Source organism: Micromys minutus (genome assembly GCF_963924665.1).
Source record: "Micromys minutus genome assembly, chromosome: 23".
In the NCBI taxonomy this organism is placed as follows: Eukaryota; Metazoa; Chordata; class Mammalia; order Rodentia; family Muridae; genus Micromys; species Micromys minutus.
In genome coordinates this window covers 16596374-16619278 of record NC_137958.1, presented here as the reverse complement: position 1 = coordinate 16619278, position 22905 = coordinate 16596374, and the positions used below count along the sequence as shown (strand labels likewise).

General features: G+C 37.1%; 1 protein-coding gene across 1 annotated transcript in view; it reads left to right on the top strand.

The window, feature by feature from the left end:
* SEMA3C (semaphorin 3C) overlaps positions 1-22905 on the top strand; it is a 149626-nt gene that overhangs the window by 106742 nt on the left and 19979 nt on the right. The window contains exons 12-13 of the mRNA XM_080936134.1: positions 3998-4220; positions 21469-21557. Of these exons, the coding sequence (XP_080792260.1) occupies positions 3998-4220; positions 21469-21557 (312 nt within the window). The remainder of the gene's footprint in view (positions 1-3997; positions 4221-21468; positions 21558-22905) is intronic.

Sequence of the window (22905 nt, the reverse complement as noted above, 5' to 3'; positions counted from 1 at the left end):
TGTGCCCTATAAAACCTTTTTGGTTAAGTTGATCTTGATATAAAACTTCCTGATGATAGTAGGTTAGTATTTGAATTATGCTGACAGATTTGAGCAAATGTTTGCCTCTCTAGGCTGCCACAAAGGCACTGGTATCATTGGCTAGTTATAGCAAGGGTTCAACAAAGAGGGAGGCACATTTTTACATTTTGGCCAATTATAAGTCTCTGTAATAGTCTTGACCTGCTCAAAAAAAAGTTAATTGATGAGGGATGATGATTATATTTATCAGTACATATAAATATACAGATTTATAATACAATTAGAAATTCTATTGCTCTAGGAGAATATCAAAGTAGGAGGTTCTCCCCTATAGTCTTTGATCCCTCCAGCCATGGGCAGTTGGGTAGATGAATAGTGCTGTAATGATTCCAATTTAATTTACAGACCCTTGGTTCTAATAAGATAGTTAAAATTGGGTGCCTATCTATTATCCTAAACAACAATCAACTTTGAACTCAGCAATCTACTCTGCAGTGTGCAATTTCACTGCTGAAATTTCTTGAAGAAAGCATAGCTTATATTCTCTCAAGGTCCCAGTGTACATACTTACCTACACTAAAAGATGATAAAAACACTAAATATTTGAAAGTATTACACTGCAGAAATGTACCAGTCCAGATAGAGTTCGAGAGGAGGAAGTCAACTTTTTTATCTTTGCCACCATTTCTACAGCTCAATTTGCCTTGACTGCTAATCTTATGGCATAAATCAGGGGAATGATTCATTATCAGAATGGCTTCTTTTTTAAGTTTGAAGATGATGTCATTCTAGGAGAGTCTTATTTCTAAGGGAGGAGTACATTGTGTGTTCATAGCAAAAGTGCAAAAAGATGAGTCACTGGGTATAAAATTGTAAGGATCCCTGACTTGGTGCTGGCAAAATGTCTAGGAAGGTAAAGGAAATTGTCATGTAAACTTTATTACTTGAATCTAATTCCTGGCACTTATGTAAAAGTAGAAACAGAAAACAAACACTGCACCACCACTACCAATATCAACAATAAGAATGCATGTAACAATAAAAATGAAGTTTTGAAATCTTGGTTTGTGTTACCTGTTTAACCAGCATGATTTTCAGCAACCTTAACAATGGTTAAGATCTTCATTACGGACGTCTTTATTCTTAAGTAAAAGTTCTAAATAGGATACCGATAGTTTAAAAGGGTCATCACATACATAAGTACAACAATTAATGAAAAGGAAGCCAAGATTTTGAAAGAAAGCAAGACAGGATGTAGTGAGAGTATGGAAGTAGAAAAGAAAGAGGCATAAAGTATGTGTTTATGATACAATTTCAAAGAACAAAGGAAATTTATTAAAAGAAATCACAAATCAAACTAGCAACTGAAAATTATACAAATGTGTATTAACTGTAGAATTTTTAAAGTGTACCAAGAGCTTCTACAAATGCTTAAGAAGGTGGCTCAACACAGAAAGCCATAATTAGTGGTGTCTTCTGCATGTCTGGAACTGCAGAAATTGCCCTTGCATTGTTCTTTCCATAGTTTCATTCAGTGGGCATCATGCTGCCCTTTTTCCACTTTGTGTGAAAAATGAGGGTTAAAAACAGCAAAACCCATACTTTGAAAAAAATATGGAACACAACTGTCAGCGTGGAACAACCTCAGCTTAAATTCTCTGTCTGCATTTGGGCTCCTTTTTAGGAAATTTAGAAACAGGAATATTTAAATATTTTTTCTCTTATAATGAAAACATATTCCCAGATCATGGAAATATTCAGGAACAGACTGAATTTTATTATTTATTTCATCAATCTATTTTATTGTTCTCTTTGCTTGTCTCTAAAAATAGATAGTGTGTGTGTGCCCGTGTGTATGTGTGTGTGTGTGTGTGTGTGTGTGTATGTGTGTGTGTATGCTTACTTGTATGTATATGTTTTGTATATGTTTGTATATGTGGATGTATGTATGTAGGTGTGTTGTGTCTCTGTGTGTATTTGTGTATGTACATGTCTGTATATGTTGTGTGTCTATGCTTATGTGTGTCTCTGTGTATGTCTCTCTCTCTCTCTCTCTCTCTCTCTCTCTCTCTCTCTCTCTCTCTCTCTCTCTGTATGTCTGTGAGTGTGTGTGTGTGCCCTATAAAACCTTTTTGGTTAAGTTGATCTTGATATAAAACTTCCTGATGATAGTAGGTTAGTATGTGAATTCTGCTGACATATTTGAACAAATGTTTGCCTCTCTAGGTTGCCACAAAGGCACTGGTATCATTGGCTAGTTATAGCAAGGGTTCAACACAGAGGAAGCCACATCTTGTTTGGTTTCCAGTATTGTTTTTTTCTTAACTAAATTGGAAATAATGATTTGACAAGTTTCACAACAAACTCTCCATTTAAGTCTTCTGTTAAAATCTAACAGTGTCCCCTTATGTTCTTGATAGGAGTAAACAGTTGGTTTTAAGGGCCAATGTCAGCTTTCAATGAGGCATAACTTTCTAGTGGGTCACAGTTCTTGTAGAATATCCCAGTTACCAAGATGCTAAGAAAAACAATTTTGCAGAACATCCTTAAATATTAAGTAAAAACTACAGCACAGATATTTCATTTCAATAGAAATCTAAAACCCGGTTTTGCTTCTGAGAGTAAATATTTTATGAATTATTTAATACATTTAGGCATATGTCCTTTGTACATTTTAATGTACTACATTTGACAATTTGGCTCACTGGTATTAACATTTGGACACTATTGCTGACTGCATTGGAACTTCAAGCTTCAGTAGTTCCATTTTACCTGTACATCTTGGTCATGGCTAACACTGGAATCTTCTTCCTCTGAAGCCATTGTTGAACCCCCTTTCAGAATTGTGGAAGCTTCCTAGTTGTCCCTGTTTTTAATGTCATCACTACTTCCTACCTGCCCCTGAAGACTTGAGGTTCTAATATTTCCTCTTCTGGATGGATGGGAATCTTCCATTTCCTTGGATTCTTATACCAAGATTTCAGGCCCCATCATCCAATGAACTCAGCTACATTGATCAGACATCAACTATTGCCTGTTTTGTTATATGCCAACATATGAAGCAAAATTGGCAGATCTAATTCTAACTAACCCAGCTTACAGTCCAGACAAAAACATGCAACAATATGAAATAAAGCAATCAATATGAAAAAAAATCCATAAAGGGTTGTGAGGGGAAAATCCTAAAAAGCTAAGGGGACAGAAAAGAGATGGAGAAGAGCTAGTTTCATATATGTGGTCACCCTGGAGGAATCCTGGGCCTAGACTAGAGCAGAAGCAGTGAGGTAGACAACTGCAGGTGTCAGAATCTAAAGAGAATTGTGCCTGGCATTCTGGGATAGCACTAGCTACAACAGCAACCTTGATTCCATTGAGAGAGGAGCTCGAAGACCATTCTAAGCTGTTGGTAGTTTCCTCTAAAGCCAGTGGACAAGGGGGGGGGGGGATTCTTTTACAGATAAAGTGATCAGGTCTCATCTTCAACACTAAGCTGAGCTCCAACGTCAACATACCTCTAGGGAAGGCAGATCATTGGGAAAGAGACTCTTTTTACATCAGAATTCCAATTAAATGTGACAGTGACAATCTGATTTATTTTCATGTGTCAAAAGCACTAGGTTATGTCCACATGTGTCCTTGCCATCAATAAACGTGCTGGTGCAAAATAGAAACTAGAAAGGAGAGAAAAGCTAGAGCATATTCAAAAGTGCATCACCTCCTCTGTACAGATGCTCTTGGACAAGAAGACAGAAATCCTTCAGTAACCTAAGGAAATACATGTTATATAGTAACATTCTACAGATAGTGATTTCTCCATCTCTAAGATCAGACTCTTGATGTTCTTCTCAGCAGATCTTCAATGTTCTTCAAACAAGTCAAGTTGACTTTTTAAGTGTTTCAGAAACGATTGTCATTAAGACAAAGAGATTCTTTTTTATTAATTTATTACACTTTCCTTATGATTAATGTTTTTCAGTGTCCAGGAGGGGCCTTTACACCCAATATGAGAACCACCAAGGACTTCCCAGATGATGTTGTCACTTTCATTCGCAACCACCCTCTCATGTACAATTCCATCTACCCCATCCACAGAAGGCCTCTGATCGTCCGCATAGGCACAGACTACAAATACACCAAGATAGCTGTGGATCGTGTGAATGCTGCTGATGGGCGATATCACGTTCTGTTCCTGGGGACAGGTAGGTGTTTAGTTTCATGTTGTACTGTAAAGGAGTATGGAGTATTTTAGATGAAAATGTAATATCAAGATATTAAAACTAAAAGAATGTTTCCTTTTGTTTAGCCTTTAACAAGAGGTTTAGTGTACCCTTGCCTCATTTTCTACACCTGTGAATGGACTTAAGAAAATAAATTACTTATGAGGATATAGGAAACAATTGAAGTCCATCTATTCAAAGCCTTCAAAATAGTTCCTCAGCTTTATTAATGTAAAAAATAAATATAAAGAGTTAAAGTAGGGACCAGAAGGAAGTTTTAAATATAGCGTTCTTCTGAATGGAGCAGAATCTATATCTTCCTAATTAAGACTTGGAATCATTTTCCAGAGTGGTAGGCAAGACGTTCTTGGTAACCTTGGAAAGAAACTTGAAATAGAGACAGATATTTGGAAAATATTATAGACATTTGGAAAATGTTATGGCTGCTGTGTTACTAGAGCCAGCATCCTAAAATTTCAATTTTTTTTTTACGAGAAAGTCAACAAAAGTAGTCTTATTTCCAAAGACTTTCCTCACTGAGGGCGATGAGTTGTGTTTTATAGCATGAGTTCTCACAGTGTGGTCCTCAGACTAGCAAGATCAATATCACCCAGACCTTGTTAGAAGTACATCTGCAGGCCCTCCGCCAAGAATGGCAGATATGAAACCCAGCCATCTGTGCTTCGGAAAGCCCTTCTCCTGTTTCTAATGCACTAGAAGTGAGAAAGAAGCGTTTGCCTCATGGGCAGAGAAGATTACAAATTCCATGCCTGCCTGGTTCCACTTACACAAAGTCTGCGAGGTTCCTTCATATTATCCAAGCAGCGGGATCTCACACACTTACTGCCCAAGAGGCAGCAATGCAGATCTCATCAGCTGTTTTTCTAGAATGTAAAAAAAAAAAAAAAAAAAAAAAAAAAACTAATTAAGAAAACAGATACAGAACATGCCTGTGAAAGTCATTGTAACATGTGGTGGGTGTGGAACATGAAGTCTGAATTGAAGGAGTCATGCTCAGATTTCAACCAGCTTTAAAAATGTGGTAGCTTTTTCTTGGATAAATAAAGATTTCAGCCTGCTTTCTTTATGAAGTTCTTATTTTATCCCTTCTTATGGCTAAAACCCTGGATCTGAATCTTCCATTCACACATAATTTTTGTTTGAAATCCCAGAGACAGAGAATCTTCTAAAATGTATTCTTTGGCATGCCTTGAAGAATCTGGATGATCGTTAGTCCTGCTTTGCTTCCGTGGCTTCTGAAGCATAAAATTCTTCCTTCCTAATATAATCATCCCTTATCTCTTGTCTACCCGGCCATCTCTAAGACCTTTGCTGCCAATTAAAATCTCAATCCCTAGATCATTTTCTTTTTTCCTACACCAATTTTGGCTTAGTAGGCTTCTTCCCACACACAAAGCAGAGTATTCACCCTGCTGCCAATGCTGTTTCACTGCAGACTTCTTGAAAGTTCTCATGCTATGACTAGTAAAATACCTCCCTGCTCTGGCATGTCAAAATCTTTCCTTGTCTGTTGCTTCATCCGTGGGGCTTACAATTCTCCTCATTCTTCCTGTGCATTGGTGTACTTGGAGGTTTTTTTCCATGTCTTCTTATTCTTATATATTCTTTGAACACCTTTAGTTATGAGTCATGAGTAAACAAATTTTAAATGTGCGTCACTAATCTTTGGCAAACCAATGGATGAGTGAACATTTCAAATACTGTGGTGCAACCTCTATTTATACTCTCCCAAGTCTTCCTAATTATGCTTAATACACGTTCCCATATTGCAATCTCTAGGGCATATTTTTATTGTGCTATGATCTCCTTGTAACTTAGAATTTCTCTTTAGGCATATCAGTGACTTCTGCTAACCCAGTAAGTATCTGTCAGGCTGAATTTAACATGCAATTATGTCTACTGTCACCCAGGCAATAAAATAAGTTCATGCGTGCTCCCAGAAGACAATCCTCATTTTGCACATGCATATGTTTTCATATGTGACTCCTAAACTAAGACAAAGGGTTCCCTTTGATCAACAAAATATCCAAGGTGGAGTTTTCACGAAACAAAAACTGTACTTCTTGAAAGACAGTGGCATTTTAGAGGGCTGCTCTTCTCAGTGACTGTTAATTAGATGATTGTCATCTATTAATGAGATGATTGCTTCTTTTGAAGCCTGTGTAGAAGGTAAATGTTGATATCATTGTGGGGTTGCTTTCTTGTGAAAAAAATCTACATAATAAATGTCCAGTTCTTGGATGGAATGTTCAGGACTTTTAAAACTGTTCAACCATGTTTACTTAAATAGAAGACAGCAAGAAGCCTTCTGCAAGGATGCTTTGGCTTCTCTTCCCACATAAGTCAAAGACTTTTTATATGTGCATTCAGACACGTGTGCCATTTCAAAAACTGTGTTTGGTCATATGCTTTTAATTGTAGTAGAGGCTTCCCTAATGGTTGCTTATAAAGCCTCAGGAGTGTCTTGAGAACTCTTTCCAAGTAGCAGAGTGCATGCTGTGGTAAGGTCTCTGCCCACAGCATCATTCTGGAAAGATACTCACTGACTCAACCACTGACCATTATTTATGTTGCCCAGCCAGAGTACACTGTAATTTTTGTACAAATGTTTCAACATTCATGAAGCTGGAATAAATAGTATAACGATATGGAATGACATTTCTTTGAAAAAGAGTGTGTAAAGCATCATTGGAGAACCAGTTAACCCTTTCTGAAATGGCTTTGGAGCAAATCATTTAACCATTGTCCTATGCATAACTAATTTTGTGTGTAAGTGGGGGGAACTCAAGTTTTTCAGGTGTTGCCAATCTTTTAAGTACAGGAGAGTGTTTGGATTGTCATGCATGAATATGGTACACTGATTACAGTGACAGTAAAAAGGCTATTATCATGGCTTCCCTTATACTCTGCTATCTTTAGGACTTCAGGGGAATTCAATGAAAAGTTTTATTGTCATGAAAGTTTCCATAGAGAACACTAATGTACTAATGTGACAGGTTATTTGTATTAAAATATGATATTACATAATTATGTAAGTATGCCGAGTATGTGTATTATGAAAGACAGTGTAGGCCACAGAACCTCAAGTTTAGTCATATGGGCTCAAATCCTGATTATTATATAACGTGTTATCATTATAGAATTTAGCTGAGTCTTAGATGCTGATAATTAAACATTATCAGCAGACTGTCAGATTAAATTATCAGCCTGAAGAGGTAGCCTGAAAAGGTATCTCATCGGTTAAAGGATATGTATGGCTCATGATCCGATGTACAAAAATTAAAATGAAATCTTTCTTTGTGTATCATGAGGTCAGTGCAAAATCATTAAATGAAAGGAGAAAAAGAGTGGCAGGGATGGTAGATGAGAATCAGCATAGTTGGAGATAAGTTATAGACAGCAAAACTTACAGTGATCTACGGGTCTTTTACAGAAAAAGATTATTTCCCTTTATTCTGATTGATAAACATAGAATTTTTATAAAATTAATCTTTGTAAAGGTATTTTCTAAGAAAACTATATAGGAGTTCATGTTTCCCCAAATAAAATTTTTGTTCAATTATATTCCATGCTATTTTATTAAAATTTAAGTTGAATATACTTAATTTTTCTTTTAACATTCCTGCTAATAACTTTTAAGAAATTTAGTGTGTGTGTGTGTGTGTGTGTGTCTAAAGTAAAGCCAACTATTTGTTTTATTTCCAAATATTAAATTTCCTTTTTAAAAACTTTTACTGTTTAAGAAGGCTGGTAAATGCTATCATGGGATTAATAATTCTCCTTTGGCTTTGCTACCTATAACTAGCATCCAGGCCACTGGCCCCGAGCAGACTCTATTGCCCAGTTAAAAGATTTTAGCCTGTTTTCCTTTTGCTTCTGGAGTTATAAAAATATTTAAGTGTCTGGGTCAGGTTCAGACATATTTAGACACTTTAGTTCTAAGCGCTACACATGAACCAGGGTGCGATCTTCGATGAAAGGATTGGTGTTCTTGGGAATGGTGTCAAAGATTTGGGATGATTTAAGAGCACGGTGGGATTTTTTATTTTTAGTGTAGCATCAATGGGAGTGGTCCTCCACCACAACTCTTATATAAAAGGTACCATTTCATGCTTCTTGTTAGCTGCTGTTTAACAGGATGGGTACTGAGTCAGCATGCAGGCTCCAGGAAGCCTTCTGGGCATGCAGGGTTTTGAAGTATGTGCCCCATGTGTGAGCAGAGCCTAAAAATGCCAAGCAGCACTGCAGAATAACTGCTTTCTTCATAATTAGAGGTGCTGGCACACACTGCTCTTGAAATGGCATCCCGAGTGAGCAGTTGTGCCAGGAAGGCTGAGTTTTTGAGAACTCTCAAAAATACTCCTGTAAAATTTGATAGCTGGAGAAATGTGTTTGAGTTGGGGAAAAGCCTACCATCAATTGAGGACTGCACATGAAAATACTCCAAGGGTGATGTACGCATTTCTCTGTCATTCTGGAGTGGAGATAAAAGTCTCTTTTAAAACCAGTGGGGTTTTATAACAATGTGAGTCACTGCCTGTCAGGACAGAATTTGGAAACTTGTGAGAGTTTAATAGAGGTTCAACAGGGATCTTCACAGTAGGTGGTACTGGTAGGACAGACAGCAAAGGATGACTGAATTTAGGGGGAGGGGGAGGTGATAATTATGATGTCATGGCTGCTTTATCATGAAAAGGAGTAGCAAGGAGGGGAAGGCTGAGAAGAAGTAAAAAACCTAAGAAGATAGTCACAGACCAATACTCTGTACAAAGACAAATGCTCTCCCAGGAACTATATCTTGGAGGATGAGGAGTTGGCTCAGTATAGGTCTTGCTATGCAACCTTACCACTTGAGTATGAATCCACAGAATCTGCTGAAAATCCAGAAGCAGTAACCTATCATTTTTAATCCCAGCACCCAGTGGGGAGATAGGAGGTAAAGACAGGACACCCTTTGGAAGTCTGTAAGTCTAGCATATTCAGCAGTGAACCACAGAGAATGTCTAAATAAAGGTGCTTTTGTTTATTGACAGACATCTAGAGAGTAATCAGGATACTTGTATTCTCTGGCACATGCACATGAAGGCCCATAAGCATGCACACATATCATATATACACAAGAAACCTATTTAAGATAGTGAATTATACAACAAAATGATAATTTACTAAAGCCCAAATATATTTATCATCACTGAGAATAATTATTTAAAACACCAGAATATCTTTCTATAAACATTTTCTTTGGAAATGCATTCTTTGAAAGGCAGAAAATGTCTCATAAGTTATCTAGACTGATTAAAATACACATTACTTACCATTGTGTCTAATCAAATAAACTAACACTAACACTTAAAAAAACATCTGACTGTTACAGTGATGCTTGCTTTTGGCAGTATGTGAATACTTTTATCTAACCATCATAGAGTTTCCCGGAGGAAGTATAAGAATATAGTCTCCAATGAGCTGGAGAGATGACTTGCTCCTTAAAGGCTAGTCTTATAACCAAAACTTGAAGAAGATAAACTTTGTGGGTTCAGGAAGAATAACTGCTCGATAGGAATTTCTTGGATGAGTGAGAAAATGAGTTTCATGTAATATCCAGCTTTGGATCAGACATCATTCTAGGCATACAAAATTATTTCTATATTGACTGAAACTAATTCAGAATACAAATACCTGGTGACTAATTTCATACTCTAGACTTCCTATTTTGTTTCACACAGACTTTTTACATTTCACCTTTACTAACTTTATTTTCATTGTCTCATTTGACGTTGAACAACATGTTTTATTCACTCTTGTCTAATTGATGCTGTTGATGACTTGACAGAACACTGGCCTTGGCCTTCCTTTGTGTGAACCACATCACACACTTAGCCTCATTTAAATGTTGTCACCAGCCCCTGATGTCAGTCAGATGAATCTAACAGGGAGACAGAGAAGACAAGGGCAAACTTTTCAATGAAGTGAACTAAATTTTTGTGTATAGATTAACTGTGCTAAAAAGTAATCTGTAAATTGAATACATTCAGTCTATCTATTCCATTTGACATGAAAGCACATACTGTTTTGTGACAGGGGAAGGTAGAGCTTCACATGAGTTTTTAGAATATAGCTACATCTATTTGAAATTATACCTGTATTCAAAATGTCTCACACATTTAACCAAATGCATAGGAAAGACAGCCAAGTTTTTTTTGCCTCGCTGGGATGGATTCTGTGCATCCACTGATATATTTTAAGGGGTTCTGAATTTGCAAGACCATAGAGCTCTCAGCAAGAGATGGAGTCATTTGCTGTTTTGTATTTAATCCCTGATATTTTTCTAGCTGGTTTGAGGACAACTATAGACAAACCTCATGGCCGTGTTATCTCTGTTGAGTCCTTTGATATAAGAACATCAGGTGGTTTTGATCCTTCAGATGTTGATTTATGAAGTCTGTTGTCTGTGTATCAGGCTAAATCACCACACTAGGTTTTTGTTCTTGCACTACTTCCAGCTTCCTGGGGACAGCCATTGAAGAAGTCCTTGTCCTAGAAGAATGCCCAGCATCCTAAACCTGCTATTACTCCTCATAGGCCTGTAGTTGACTGTCCTGGTGGGTGTTTGTGTGGAAATCAGCTCAGGCAAAAATGAAATGATTGTTCTTGGAAAGTTTAAATTGTAGGAAATTAGAGGAAATAGTTTTTAGAATGCAGTGGACATTAAAATAGAAATGTTTCAAGTCACAACTTCTCAACTAAGTGCATGGGATTAAAATTGTATGTTTTACTTTTCAAATGTGCTTGCTTAGTTTTCTATTCCATTCCCATCGTTGCAGAATATTGAACATCCAAATGTTTCTTTCTCATAGGTCACTGAATTGCAGATAATGGCACTTAATTAGCAAAAGGGTTTCCCAGGTGTGCTTAATGTTTCTTTCCTTGAGAAGGGGGACATTTTCCAAATAGTGTGAGTGTGTTCAAACTTGTGTTTCTTATAAAGAAAGAAGAAAGTAAAGAAAGAAAGGAGGGAAGGAAGGAAGGAAGGAAGGAAGGAAGGAAGGAAGGAAGAGAAGAAAGAAAAAAGGAAAGAAGAAAGAAAGAAAGAAAGAAAGAAAGAAAGAGGAATAAAAAGAAAGAGAAATTGTTCTTGGCAGTAAAAAAAGAACAGAAGACATTGGAAACAATGTCAAAAATGCAACCCTGATGTTCCTAGAGATGGAAGACATATCATGTATGGAGGAATATAGACGTCTCTAAACAATTGTAAAACACAGGAAACCAGTTCTCCCTAGAACTTACAGAATGTGATGCTGAAAATATTGATTTTGGCATCCTGAGATCCATGTTGAATTTCTAGTCACCATATGCCTAAAAGGAGCAATGTGTGCTATTCAAACACACTAAATTGCTAATAACTGTTTATGTAGCAATTTAAAACTAATTCAATCAGCTTTAAAACTCTAGCTTAACTCGTTAAATATAAACAACTTAAAAATAATGATTAATCAAATTTTCTGTTTTTAAACTCAGAAAGGAAAGCCAGCACTGACTAATACATAAAGACAATATCATATTTCAATTTATGCTTCTTTCCAAATTTCTGAGATGCAGCACAAAAACAGACCACAACGCTCTGTAATCAAAATGCTTAGTTGGCTACTTTAAGGTAGGCAGGGTCACTTCTCAATCTGTTAAGATCGAGTATCATACAATGCACACAGTCACGAAACTGAGATTCTATCAGCTTGCATTTTGCTATTGTCTTCAGGCAAAGTCACATGTTCCTCCATGAGTGGAACAAGGGAGTCACTTATAGAGAACCTACTTTAAATATTCCAGTCACATTTATATTCAATTTAAAGCATTTATATGCTATGTTTTAATGTACATTTTGCTAGCATGTATGCGTGTGCTTTCATGACATAGCATGTATGTAGAAGTCAGAAGAGAGATATTTGGTAGTTGCTTATCTCCTTTACCACATGGATCCTAAACAGTTACCACTGCCCCCCCCAGCCATTCTATATACCCTATAATACCAACACAAGAAGTGCATTAAAATGGTCAAGAGAAAAGATAGATTTTAAACATATCAATCACATGAAATTATATCTATATAAAATAGGAGTTGTAATTTGGAGATGGAAAGGAATAGCATAAATTAAGAATTGTGCAGAGGGAGAAATGAGACAATGACAGATTTATTATCATTATATGCACACATACATGCACATGTGTATACACATGTGTGGCTTTGTAAATAGATGCAAAGTAATACCATTGATCAATTGAAGCAATAAAAATTAGCACTGGAAAATATGAATGTACTTTGGAATGGCACATTTAGCCTTTTTATCTATTATCTATCAGACTAAGTTTTCCATGGAAAATACAACTATATCACAATTTATAGTACAAAATGTACTTTATATTATATTTAGTAAATACTATAATTTCAAAGTTTCATAAGAATAACACTGAGTCAACTAAATGAAATTCGGCTTCCCTTTTATAAGTCTACAAACTGATAATTTGATAAACTAAATAGCTTGTTTAGGATTGTGGTGTCTGTGGAAACAGTACTGAAATAAAGCTGAAGTCGACCTCGCTTTAGATAGAAGTTTTGGTGGACTATCCAGATGGATAAGTTAAAGAGGGTGTTGCTACAGATACACTTAAGCAGAGAGAGCTGCGCTCCAGATAGAGATAGAAACCTCATTAGCCAAGTATGTGTTAGATGAATCCCTGACAGTGCTGAGGCCCAACTAGGAATTATAACTGTAAAGAAATAACTGTCAGAGTTCCATGGATGAGTAAGAACATTTAGAGTATTTTCTAATAAGAGTGATGATAGGCCATGAAGTAAGTGCAGGTTCAAAACAAGTGATCTCATAGTGACCCTGAGGAAAAACAGGGGCAGACAGGAAGATGCAATGGACAAGATTGGTATATTTGAATGTCCTTGTTGCATGCCACCTCCCACATTATACTATATTCTTTTACACTGGTGGCATTGAGGAGGGAATAAGCATTCTAGTTGTATATAGAACTAAGCAGACAGTAGGGAAAGGCCAGCAAGCAGAAGTTAGGTCAGGACAGGGCCACAGGGGAACCATGGCTTCCTTATCTGTAAATCAAAAATGAGGTTGTTTCAAGCCATTTTGTGCAAACAATTTGAACTTCACAGCAAATGCAGATGAGTGCATCGTAAAATTAAAATAGTCCTGGAAAGAGGTGCATTAGTGACCATACAATTCCTTAATTTCAGAAGAGTTTGTTCCCTCAGTAATACATAGGATTTACTAAAAAAGCTGAGCTCAGTTCTGTGTTTAGAAATTTGTTGTTGCAACCTGAATAGAATCAGAGGAGCCTTATAAAATACACTTGCATTATTTGTAGAAAGTATGTTTTTTTGAAATTTGAAGATTTTTTACATGTACGTGTGCAAAGTATGTGTATGTACAACCCATGGATGTCATGTGTTGTCCTCTATCACTTCCATGATTTTATTTGAGACAGAGTTTTCCTCAAGCTGAAAATTCACCAGATAGGCCAGAGAGCTTCAGAGGCTCACCTATCTCCCCTCCTTGGCCAAGCTAAGACTACCACCAGGCAAAGGAGGAGAGGAAAGTGAGGGAGAGACCAAATGGAGTAGCAAGAAAGCAGAAAAGAGCAATGAAAAGAAAGAAGAGGGTGATAAAAGAAAAAAGAACTTCAGTGACAGATCATTGCTGGAGCTGTTAGTAGTAATCTGAAAATTAAAGAACAAAGTGCTGTTTTATAAGAACATTGGATGTTGTGACAGGTGGAGAGACTAGTCATAAGGAGAGGCCAGGGGAAAAATTTCATTTATACACTCTCTCTGGAGTTTACGAGGAAGGTTCATACAACTTGTCTCCTTTGATCTTGAGCAGCCTGTTATGTGTGTTGGGAAAATGTAATATCTACAGTTTATAGACAAAGGAATTTTTAGGCCACAGTTTTGGATATGAATATGACTTACTGATCACAGTTTAAGATGTGCTGTTAACTGGGCTACCAGGCGAGCAGCTCTTTTGCCATTAGATGCTTCCTGCAAACCATTTCAGAGTAGAGCTGTGCTCATCACAGAACAAAGTTCTGAGATGCATGTCTTCCAACAACTGCTGTGGGGAAACACAGCTGTGGTGTTCTTAATTAGCAGGGAACCTTAAGCCACTCCTCTTCTGGGGATGTGTACTTGAAGACATGGTGTGATTTCACTCTGTAGTTTTACTTGACTCAATCTCTTTTTTTGTCTGTATTAAGTAGTAAATGCTTACTGTAAAAATATGATTCCAAAAGAAGAAAAAATAAATTATAGGTTACCATTCCTTATTTTAAATCAATGTTACCATCTCACCATCCCAATCTAAAATTTCTTTTCTGGCAGTTAAAGAAATAAGATGTGGGATAATCCCAGATGAAATGTCAAACACAGCAGAGTTCACTGGCAAAGAAAGGCCTTATTGACCCAGGTTATTGGGAGCTGGAGGGGGATTGTTTGTTTTATTGTTTTGTTTTGAGGTTAGACCTAAACAAGGTCTTGCTTTTAAATATGATCTATTTAAATCTCAGTCTTTTGGAGAGGCCAGGAATTTATCAACATGTTAATAAAATCAGAGTGAGGATTACATTTTGGCTTTCAAATACACTGCTTCCCTTCTTCTCTCCCCACAACTGCAGAACCCCCTATATATCTTCCTTACTCTGCTCACAGTGAAATGACCCATTACCTCAGCCCACACAAGTCTTGCCCAGATGCGCTGCCTTCTGGGGCTCCAAATTCCAATATCTGCTTCTTACCTCCACGTGATTCCCCACACTGTGCTTGCATCCTCAGAACATCTTCTGGGGAAACTCTCCAGGCAGGGTGTGCAGTGCTCCTGAGCATCAGCATGTTGGCATCCTGTGCCATATGATCTAAATAATATAATGATAATAATAATGATAATGATGATGATGATAATAATAATAATAATAGTTGTCTCTGGGCCTGGCAGAATGGTTCCACAGGAAAATGCATGTTGTATCCAAGCTAAGAAAGCTAAGTTTGATTAATGTAGATCGCATAATTATCAGACAAAATGTTCTTTTACAAGTTGTCCTCTGATCTTCTCACTAGCACCAAGGCAAGTGTGTGTACCTTGGAGCACTATTCTACACACACAATTAATTCATGAAATTAGAAAGAGTTTCTTATGTGGTTTACCCATTCTTATAATGCTCCCTGTAGAAAACTTTTCTAACTTCCTTGACTCCTTGTGGCCATTGATCATAACTGCCCTCTAGAAAAATTTTCTTTCAAAAATATTTGAAATCTCTCTCTCCGAATTGCCATATCCCCTCCAGTTTAACCAATAACAGAAATTTTACAGATTGGATATTTGTGTGAAGTTTCATAATCATATGCTTGAATTTTTAAGTATCTGAAATTTACTGATTATAGCTTTTCATAGAAGTTTTACATAATTTTATTACACTGCACATGAGATATTTTATTTATTAGTGGAAAATGTGTTATTTTAGCTTAATGTATACAAAATGGAAATAAAATTTCACAAATATAGGTGAAAAATGATTTGGTAGTTCTACTTATGATGAATACAGGAAACTATGAAGAAGTTAAAGACCTTCATGACAATTATACTGATTGTCAGTTGAGAGTCTCAACTACTTGAGCAGGCATATGTTTCTCTGTAAAATTTATACATATGCAGTACCTCTAAAAATGCCTTCTATAGTTTAACATGAGGAAACATCATCTGTATTTTTAGTAAACTCTGTAGGTGACTTTGCCTGAGGTGATCTGAAGGCCATGTGTTTGAAACTTTATATAATTGAACATGGCTAGAGGTGTTAAGAGCAAAGTAAAATTGAATGTTATCAACAAAACCCACTAATTCTATGCTTTCCATTTACTTATAATGCAGGGAGGAATTTTAATTTTCCTAAAGGTTCTTCCCCAAGAAATCTTTTTTTTTTTTTTTTTTTTTTTGGAGTTTAGGTGTACACAGTGCATGTACAGTGGCAGTTATATGACCCTAAAGATCCTCATGTCAACAAACTCTGGAAAAGAATGACAAGTTAGCTTTGATGGACGCTGCTTACTCATGTGTGCCCCCTTAAAAGGAGACACTTAAGATGCTACTGATGGCCAAGGATGGAGTAGGGTCAGCCCCTGTAACTGGGGCTGTTGAGAATGTCAACAATTCTATCACCTATCAGCACTGTGACAAGGACTCCCATTTCCCCCTGTTAATTTTCATATTATAAAAGTAACAAGGAAAGAATATGGCAGCAGTGGGTTGGTGATCAAGCAGGAAAACGACTTCCCCTTGGAATGAAGGTTTAATATGACTTTCAAAGAGGCAAGCTCTTGATTAGATTCAGTTTTCAACCTGCTGAGTCAGGGAGCTTAGTCACACTTCCTTGATGTCCATAAAGCTTTCATTTGCCTGGGAGTTTACAGCTTTGCCTCAGCTCATTCATTTGGTTTCTTCCATAAATGACTTGACTGTGAACATGACAATAATGGAATGTAGGTATCTAGCATGCTTGCATATTCCTTTCCAATGCTCGACTTAAAAAGAAAATCTAGAACTAACATGACAATAATTTCTACTTTGAGTCAATGGGGTGACTATGCAAAGGGGGCAAAAGTAGTGTGTAATTTGGGATAACTTATTTCTCTTTTCTAAAGGGAGCAAGACTGCATGTTACCTGTTGTGAATGCTTACTCTTTGCTGAGCCCTCAGAACCACAACTGTGTGCTTCATTTGTAGGGTATGTTCCTTCCTAAGAAAGAAAAAGAAAGAAAGAAAGAAAGAAAGAAAGAAAGGAAGAAAGGAAGGAAGGAAGGAAGGAAGGAAGGAAGAAAGATAGAAAGAAAGAAAGAAAGAGAAAAAAAAAGAAAGTAAGATTTTTAAGGAGGTGATAAAGGCAGGAAATCAACCTTGTGACTGCCCTGAGCATAGATGCTTATGTGATCGGGTCACACAAGTAAGAAGCCAGCTTGACTAGAATTCTTTCAGGAGGTAGCACCCACTGAGAGGGGAGGGACTAGGCCTGATTAAGGAGGCAGAGTTTCTCCAATCCAATGGCTGGCCCAGCTTGTTTCCAGGGAAACCTGGAGACTTCAGTTAAAATGCAACTAGGGGATAAATACCAATGATGACTCCTGGTGACCTGCTGAGTAATGAGCTATGCTTCATCACTTGCTGGAGACAGCCAACGCCTACTGTGTAAAGCATGCAGACTGGTCTCTGGGTTAGAGACAGAAGAGTGCTCAAAGAATTATTGCTGTGATCCATTGTGTTCCGATTTCAAAGAACTCTAGATAGTACAAAAATAAAGAATCAGAAAAAAATGCTTATTTAGGGAATTTTTTAATGTATTGAATGAACAAAAGGATATTAAATAATCAATGTCTGTTAATGATTCTTTAGTTATCTTTATGTGTAAATTTACATTGTGAAAATCACTTCTAAAGTTTGACATGGTCAATCACACATATCTCCAGTGATTTAATCTTTCTCGCGACCTATAATAAGCTCGTTCAATAAAAAACAGATAACTCAATATATCCAGTTTGCTAGGTTGAATAAAAAGAGGTATAATGGTTTCACCTGTTGAGGATACCCTATGTACCAGACCAGATGTTGTTTTAAATGATTTTTCTATTATTGTTTCTTAGTAAGAACTCAACCAAAGTGGCCACACACCTAACCCAGGCTAGTTAACTCAGCAAAACCCTTAGTGACTTTAGACTGAAGAACTTCACTGTAACATCTTTCAGGTCTGCCTTCTGTGTGACTAACTCTCCAAGGGGCTTTCATGCACAGTAGCTGGAATGATTCTAGGGAGGCAATGTGGAAGAATTTAAAACCCTGATGAAGGAGACTCATGCTGTGGCCTAGTCCCAGGCCCTGAGCTGTTTACTAGCCTACTCCTGTCTGAGCACAGAGGCAAGGATGCTGTTCTAGGAGGTCTCCATGGAGCAGGTTAACAGGAGAGGTGTCCCTTACTGTGTAGATTGAGAATGGAAGACATGCTGTTTCCAAAAGCGGCTTACTGACAGTAATGCAAAGAGGGAAAATGGTTTGATAAAAGTTGTCGTAATAGACACTCACTGTGAAAGTATTGACGGTGGACACACACGCCAATTGCAGCTAGAAGTAAAAGTAAAAGACTGCACCACTGTAACTCTGTCATGGGCATGACGTATTTTCCAAAGGAAAGAAGCATGGCTTTATAATAATGAATACTTTCATGAAAAGCCATTCTCTGTACCCCTAAAAGGAAGATATCTGATAACCATATTTTCTTCAAAGGGAATGATACAGAGATAGCTTTATGTGGATGTCAGTACTGGGGAACTTTATGGCCATTCTGGAATGTATATCTCACAATGGTTAACATTTTAATGTGAACACTCAACTTAAGGCCATACATTTTAGTCCATGGGCACTTGAGTCTATGTATCTTTTCATCTTTACAGTCTTACTCACTGACGACTTTAGCTAATTTTTTTGCCGAGTCAATGAGTTTAAATGAATAGCAGATAACCAAAATTTACTTCATCTTAACATGAGTTATACAGCCTGAGATAGTGTACTTATATTTTCTGTGCACTCACTAGTACCAGATAAATTTTTAAAAATCTTAAATAAGAAAAGCAAAAGACATGTGATGATCTATGTTTTGTTTTAAGTGACTAAAATACATGTTCTTCACTATATTTTATCAACCACTTTTATAGTTCTTCATATTACAGATAAATAGAGTAACTTTACCAAGAGCCTTTTAGAAGAGTCTGATCATTCATTAAAAAAGGATGCTTTTATAGTAAATTAACATATTATAAAAAAGCAGGAGGCTTCTGACTCATCTGAGAACATGCAGTTATATGTCTTTTATATTGAAAAGTGGATATTGATAGTTTTTTGTAAACACACTGTCATTTGATATGTATATACATTATGGAGTGGCTAAAGTAACCTAACTATTTGAACCATTCACAGCTACATTATGTTTTGAGAGACACTGTAATCATGATGCCCTTTTGTGGAAGAAGTTGCCACTTCCTTGGAGAAGGCTAGAATGTTAATCATCCTTATACACTAAAGTTAGCAACCAGAAAAAAAGTTATAATGTTTATCATAACAATGTCAATCACATTGCTCCTCCCACTCTTGCCCTGATTTTTCTAAGCCCTACAGGATCATTGACTCATGTACATCAGGAGCTTCTGCATAAATGTACGTGCAAGTACACAGAGTCTGAAACACAAGCACACACACACACACACACACACACACACACACACAACCGGATTCTTCTGCGGACAACCTTTATTGTACAGCACTTTGAGCAGGGGGCTTCTTGAGCAGGAAACTTCTCTCTGAGTCGGGGACTCCCTACCGGGTTCTACTGTCTAGGCGACCTCTCACACGCAGTCCCCCACGAGCGATCTCTCTGTCCAGTCTCTGTCCACGTGGGATCTCCCGCAATCTCTTTTACCGAGTCTCTCTCCACGTGGGACCTCTCCGCCATCCCTCCACGTGGAGTCTCCCGCAATCTCTCCACTGTCTTCCTCTTCTCCTCACATGGGGGAGAAAATGCACTGCTATATATGTCTAAGAGACTTGTGTCGCTACCTGATTGGTACATCCTCCTGTAGCTCAATCACGTGCCCCAAGAGCGGGCTATGACATATGTGGCGCATGCGCATTAAGTCTCTTGGCTGGGCAACAGCTCTGTTTGCTGAGTTCTCAGCGGGAAGCCGGCGCCATGTTTGGGTGCAGCACAAACGGCTCCCTACAGTGGAGGAGCACCCTCATAAAAGCAGAGGGTAAGGGAGATGGGATAAAGGGATTGAGGAGAAAAAAAAACAGGAAGGGAATAACATTTGAATGTAAATAAATAAAATAAACAGTAAAAAGAAGTAAGAACAATGAAAAAAATTCTAAATGATTCTTAGTTAGAAAATCCTTCAAAGTTTGTTTCTAGGAATCTCTTCTTGTGGGCATTTCACAATTAAATTTATAAAAGGCTTCTTATTTGTTAAGGATGGTAGATAATTATAAATTATAAGTTCACCAAGTCAGAATATTTTTAACTTGATATTCATGATCCATATTATGAATTATTTTAACAGTAACTTATTTTAATTTTTACTAACATTTTCTATACCAAATTAGTTAGGTTTTTTTTTTCCTTTCCTTTTCCCATTGTTGAATCCAAACTAGTTTTCTTAGATCTAAACTTCATGGAGCTGATAAAGTGAAACAATCATATGCATGAAAGTGTCTGCATGACTATAAAACAATGGGAATCAGACATCTTAGCCTAGAACCCATTTTCTATAAGTATTATTATTTCTATAACCATTAGTATCCAATAGGCCTATGGGATACAAGAACATTTTTATTCTACATTACTTTGAGCCATGTTATTTCAAATTTTTCCTTATATATTAAGAACATCTAAGAAATATTGCCAAATTGTAAATAAAATCTATTCAGTATTATTTTGTAACCTTTAAACCTAAATTAAACCACAATTATTTTTCTCATTTCAACTATGTGTTATAATGGGAGTGAGATATTTAACCTTATATTGATGGATAACCAGCATTTTTTGTCCAGGACTAGTGAATTTGTGTTATTTTAATAGCCAATCATTTCTACTAGGACTTCCTAAGATAAGGAAACCAAAACAGATTAAATAGTAACAAAAATAATAGTATCATTTGTAATGCTAGCATGGAGCTGTAGGAATGTCTTTAATAACAAAACTTAAGCTTTGTATTATAGTTTGAGAATATGTACCTAAGAATATGTACCTGGTGCAAAACTTCTATTACAGACTTATGTATAATTGTGTATTTGTGAGTGCATGCAAATGGGCACAAACGCATGTACACGCACATATGTGAGCATGGATGCCTGACAGCTTTTGATTTAAGACACACAGATGATGCTTGTGAAGACATGTCTCTTCTTGGATAGCTATGACTTAACACCAAGGAAAATGTAAGGTTCCATATTTTTCGCTTTTGTTGTATATATTCTCCATTTAAATATATGGGGTTAGACAGAAATTCAGTGTGTTATCAGTGTTTAATCCATTTTCGGACTTGCGCTAACAGTATTCTGGTTTTGAAGGCAATGTTCTACAGCATCTCCTTCTCTCTCCCTTCCAGATCGGGGCACCGTGCAGAAGGTGGTTGTCCTTCCCACCAACAGCTCTGCCAGCGGGGAGCTCATTCTGGAGGAGCTGGAAGTCTTTAAGGTTTGGTCCCTTCTGTCCATCTCGTCACATGCATGATGACATCATCCTTCTACTCTTGCCAGCAAAAATAGCCAATAAAAGATTAAATAAGCAAATGTAATAAATTTTAAGAGTAGAAAAGCATGAGATAAAAAGCGAAATAGAGAACAAATATTTTTGTGAAGTATTTTCTTATACTTCAAGTTATCTCAACATAAAAGGCTGACATTTTTTACCAGCTATCATCACAACTCCAAGAAATTTGGTCATCATTATGTTTAAAATATGAGCCCCTTGGCCAAGGTCTAGGGGAGTCTGTAATGAAGGAGGCCTTATCATTCCCTTCACATGCCACTGTAGCCCGAATGCCTTCACATTAGGGATTATAGATAAGCATCCTCAGAGCTTTGCAGCCAGTCATATCAGGAAAAGCTGCTGCTGTTTGATTGCTTTCCCCTCAAATACCAGGCCGGTCAAATAAAACCACCGCCCCTTCTTAGCACTTATACTCGGTCCATACATTAGATTTCACTGTATTGTTCTCCTTGAATCTTGTTTTCCTTTCTTTCTTTCTTTTAAGAAAGTATACACCAGAGAATTTCACTTCATTAAGATCTCTGTCATTCATGACTTGGGCCAAGATAGCCCCTCCTTCTTCATACCTTACACAAGCCTTCTGAGGATAGACTGGCTGCCAGCTTCTGACCAGCCTACTTCAATTTCCCAAGTGCTGTAATAACAGCCTGAGGCCAACCTAGTAGGGGGGACTGTTCATCAGGTAACCTACACAACTCATCCTTGCTGGTCCTACCTAGCTGCTTCCTTCCTAGAGTGACCATTGCTCCTGCATAAGGGTTTTTTATCTGGAAACTTGGAAAAACACAACCAAATAGTTGTAAAGAAACCTAAGTGAGGCATACAGGCTTTCATAGACCGTTATTTACAGTTATGCTAAGTCGGAGACATGGGATCCTGGAGAACAGAACCAGCTTCGGACTGAGGATTTTGCTCCATTAGAAGCTCTGAACTCCTGGAAGTAGACTATCTCTCACCCACTTACATGTTTTGTTAAGCTGACTTGACTCAAAACAGATTGTCTCATTAAGATCATTATGGTGCTTACTGAAGCTATTGGTTTCATTAGCATCTAATTGCATAAGAAACAACACTGATAGCTTTTGCAATTAAATTTTAAAACTGAAGCATATGACAACGAATAGTCTAATATGAGTTGGAGATTCTCCAACTACTATCCATTCGGTAGTTACATTTATAACTATATACTATATAATTTGATTCTAATTTTCACTAGGTTCTTTGTGACCATCACACTAAAATATCAGTATATATACCAACAGGTTTCACATAC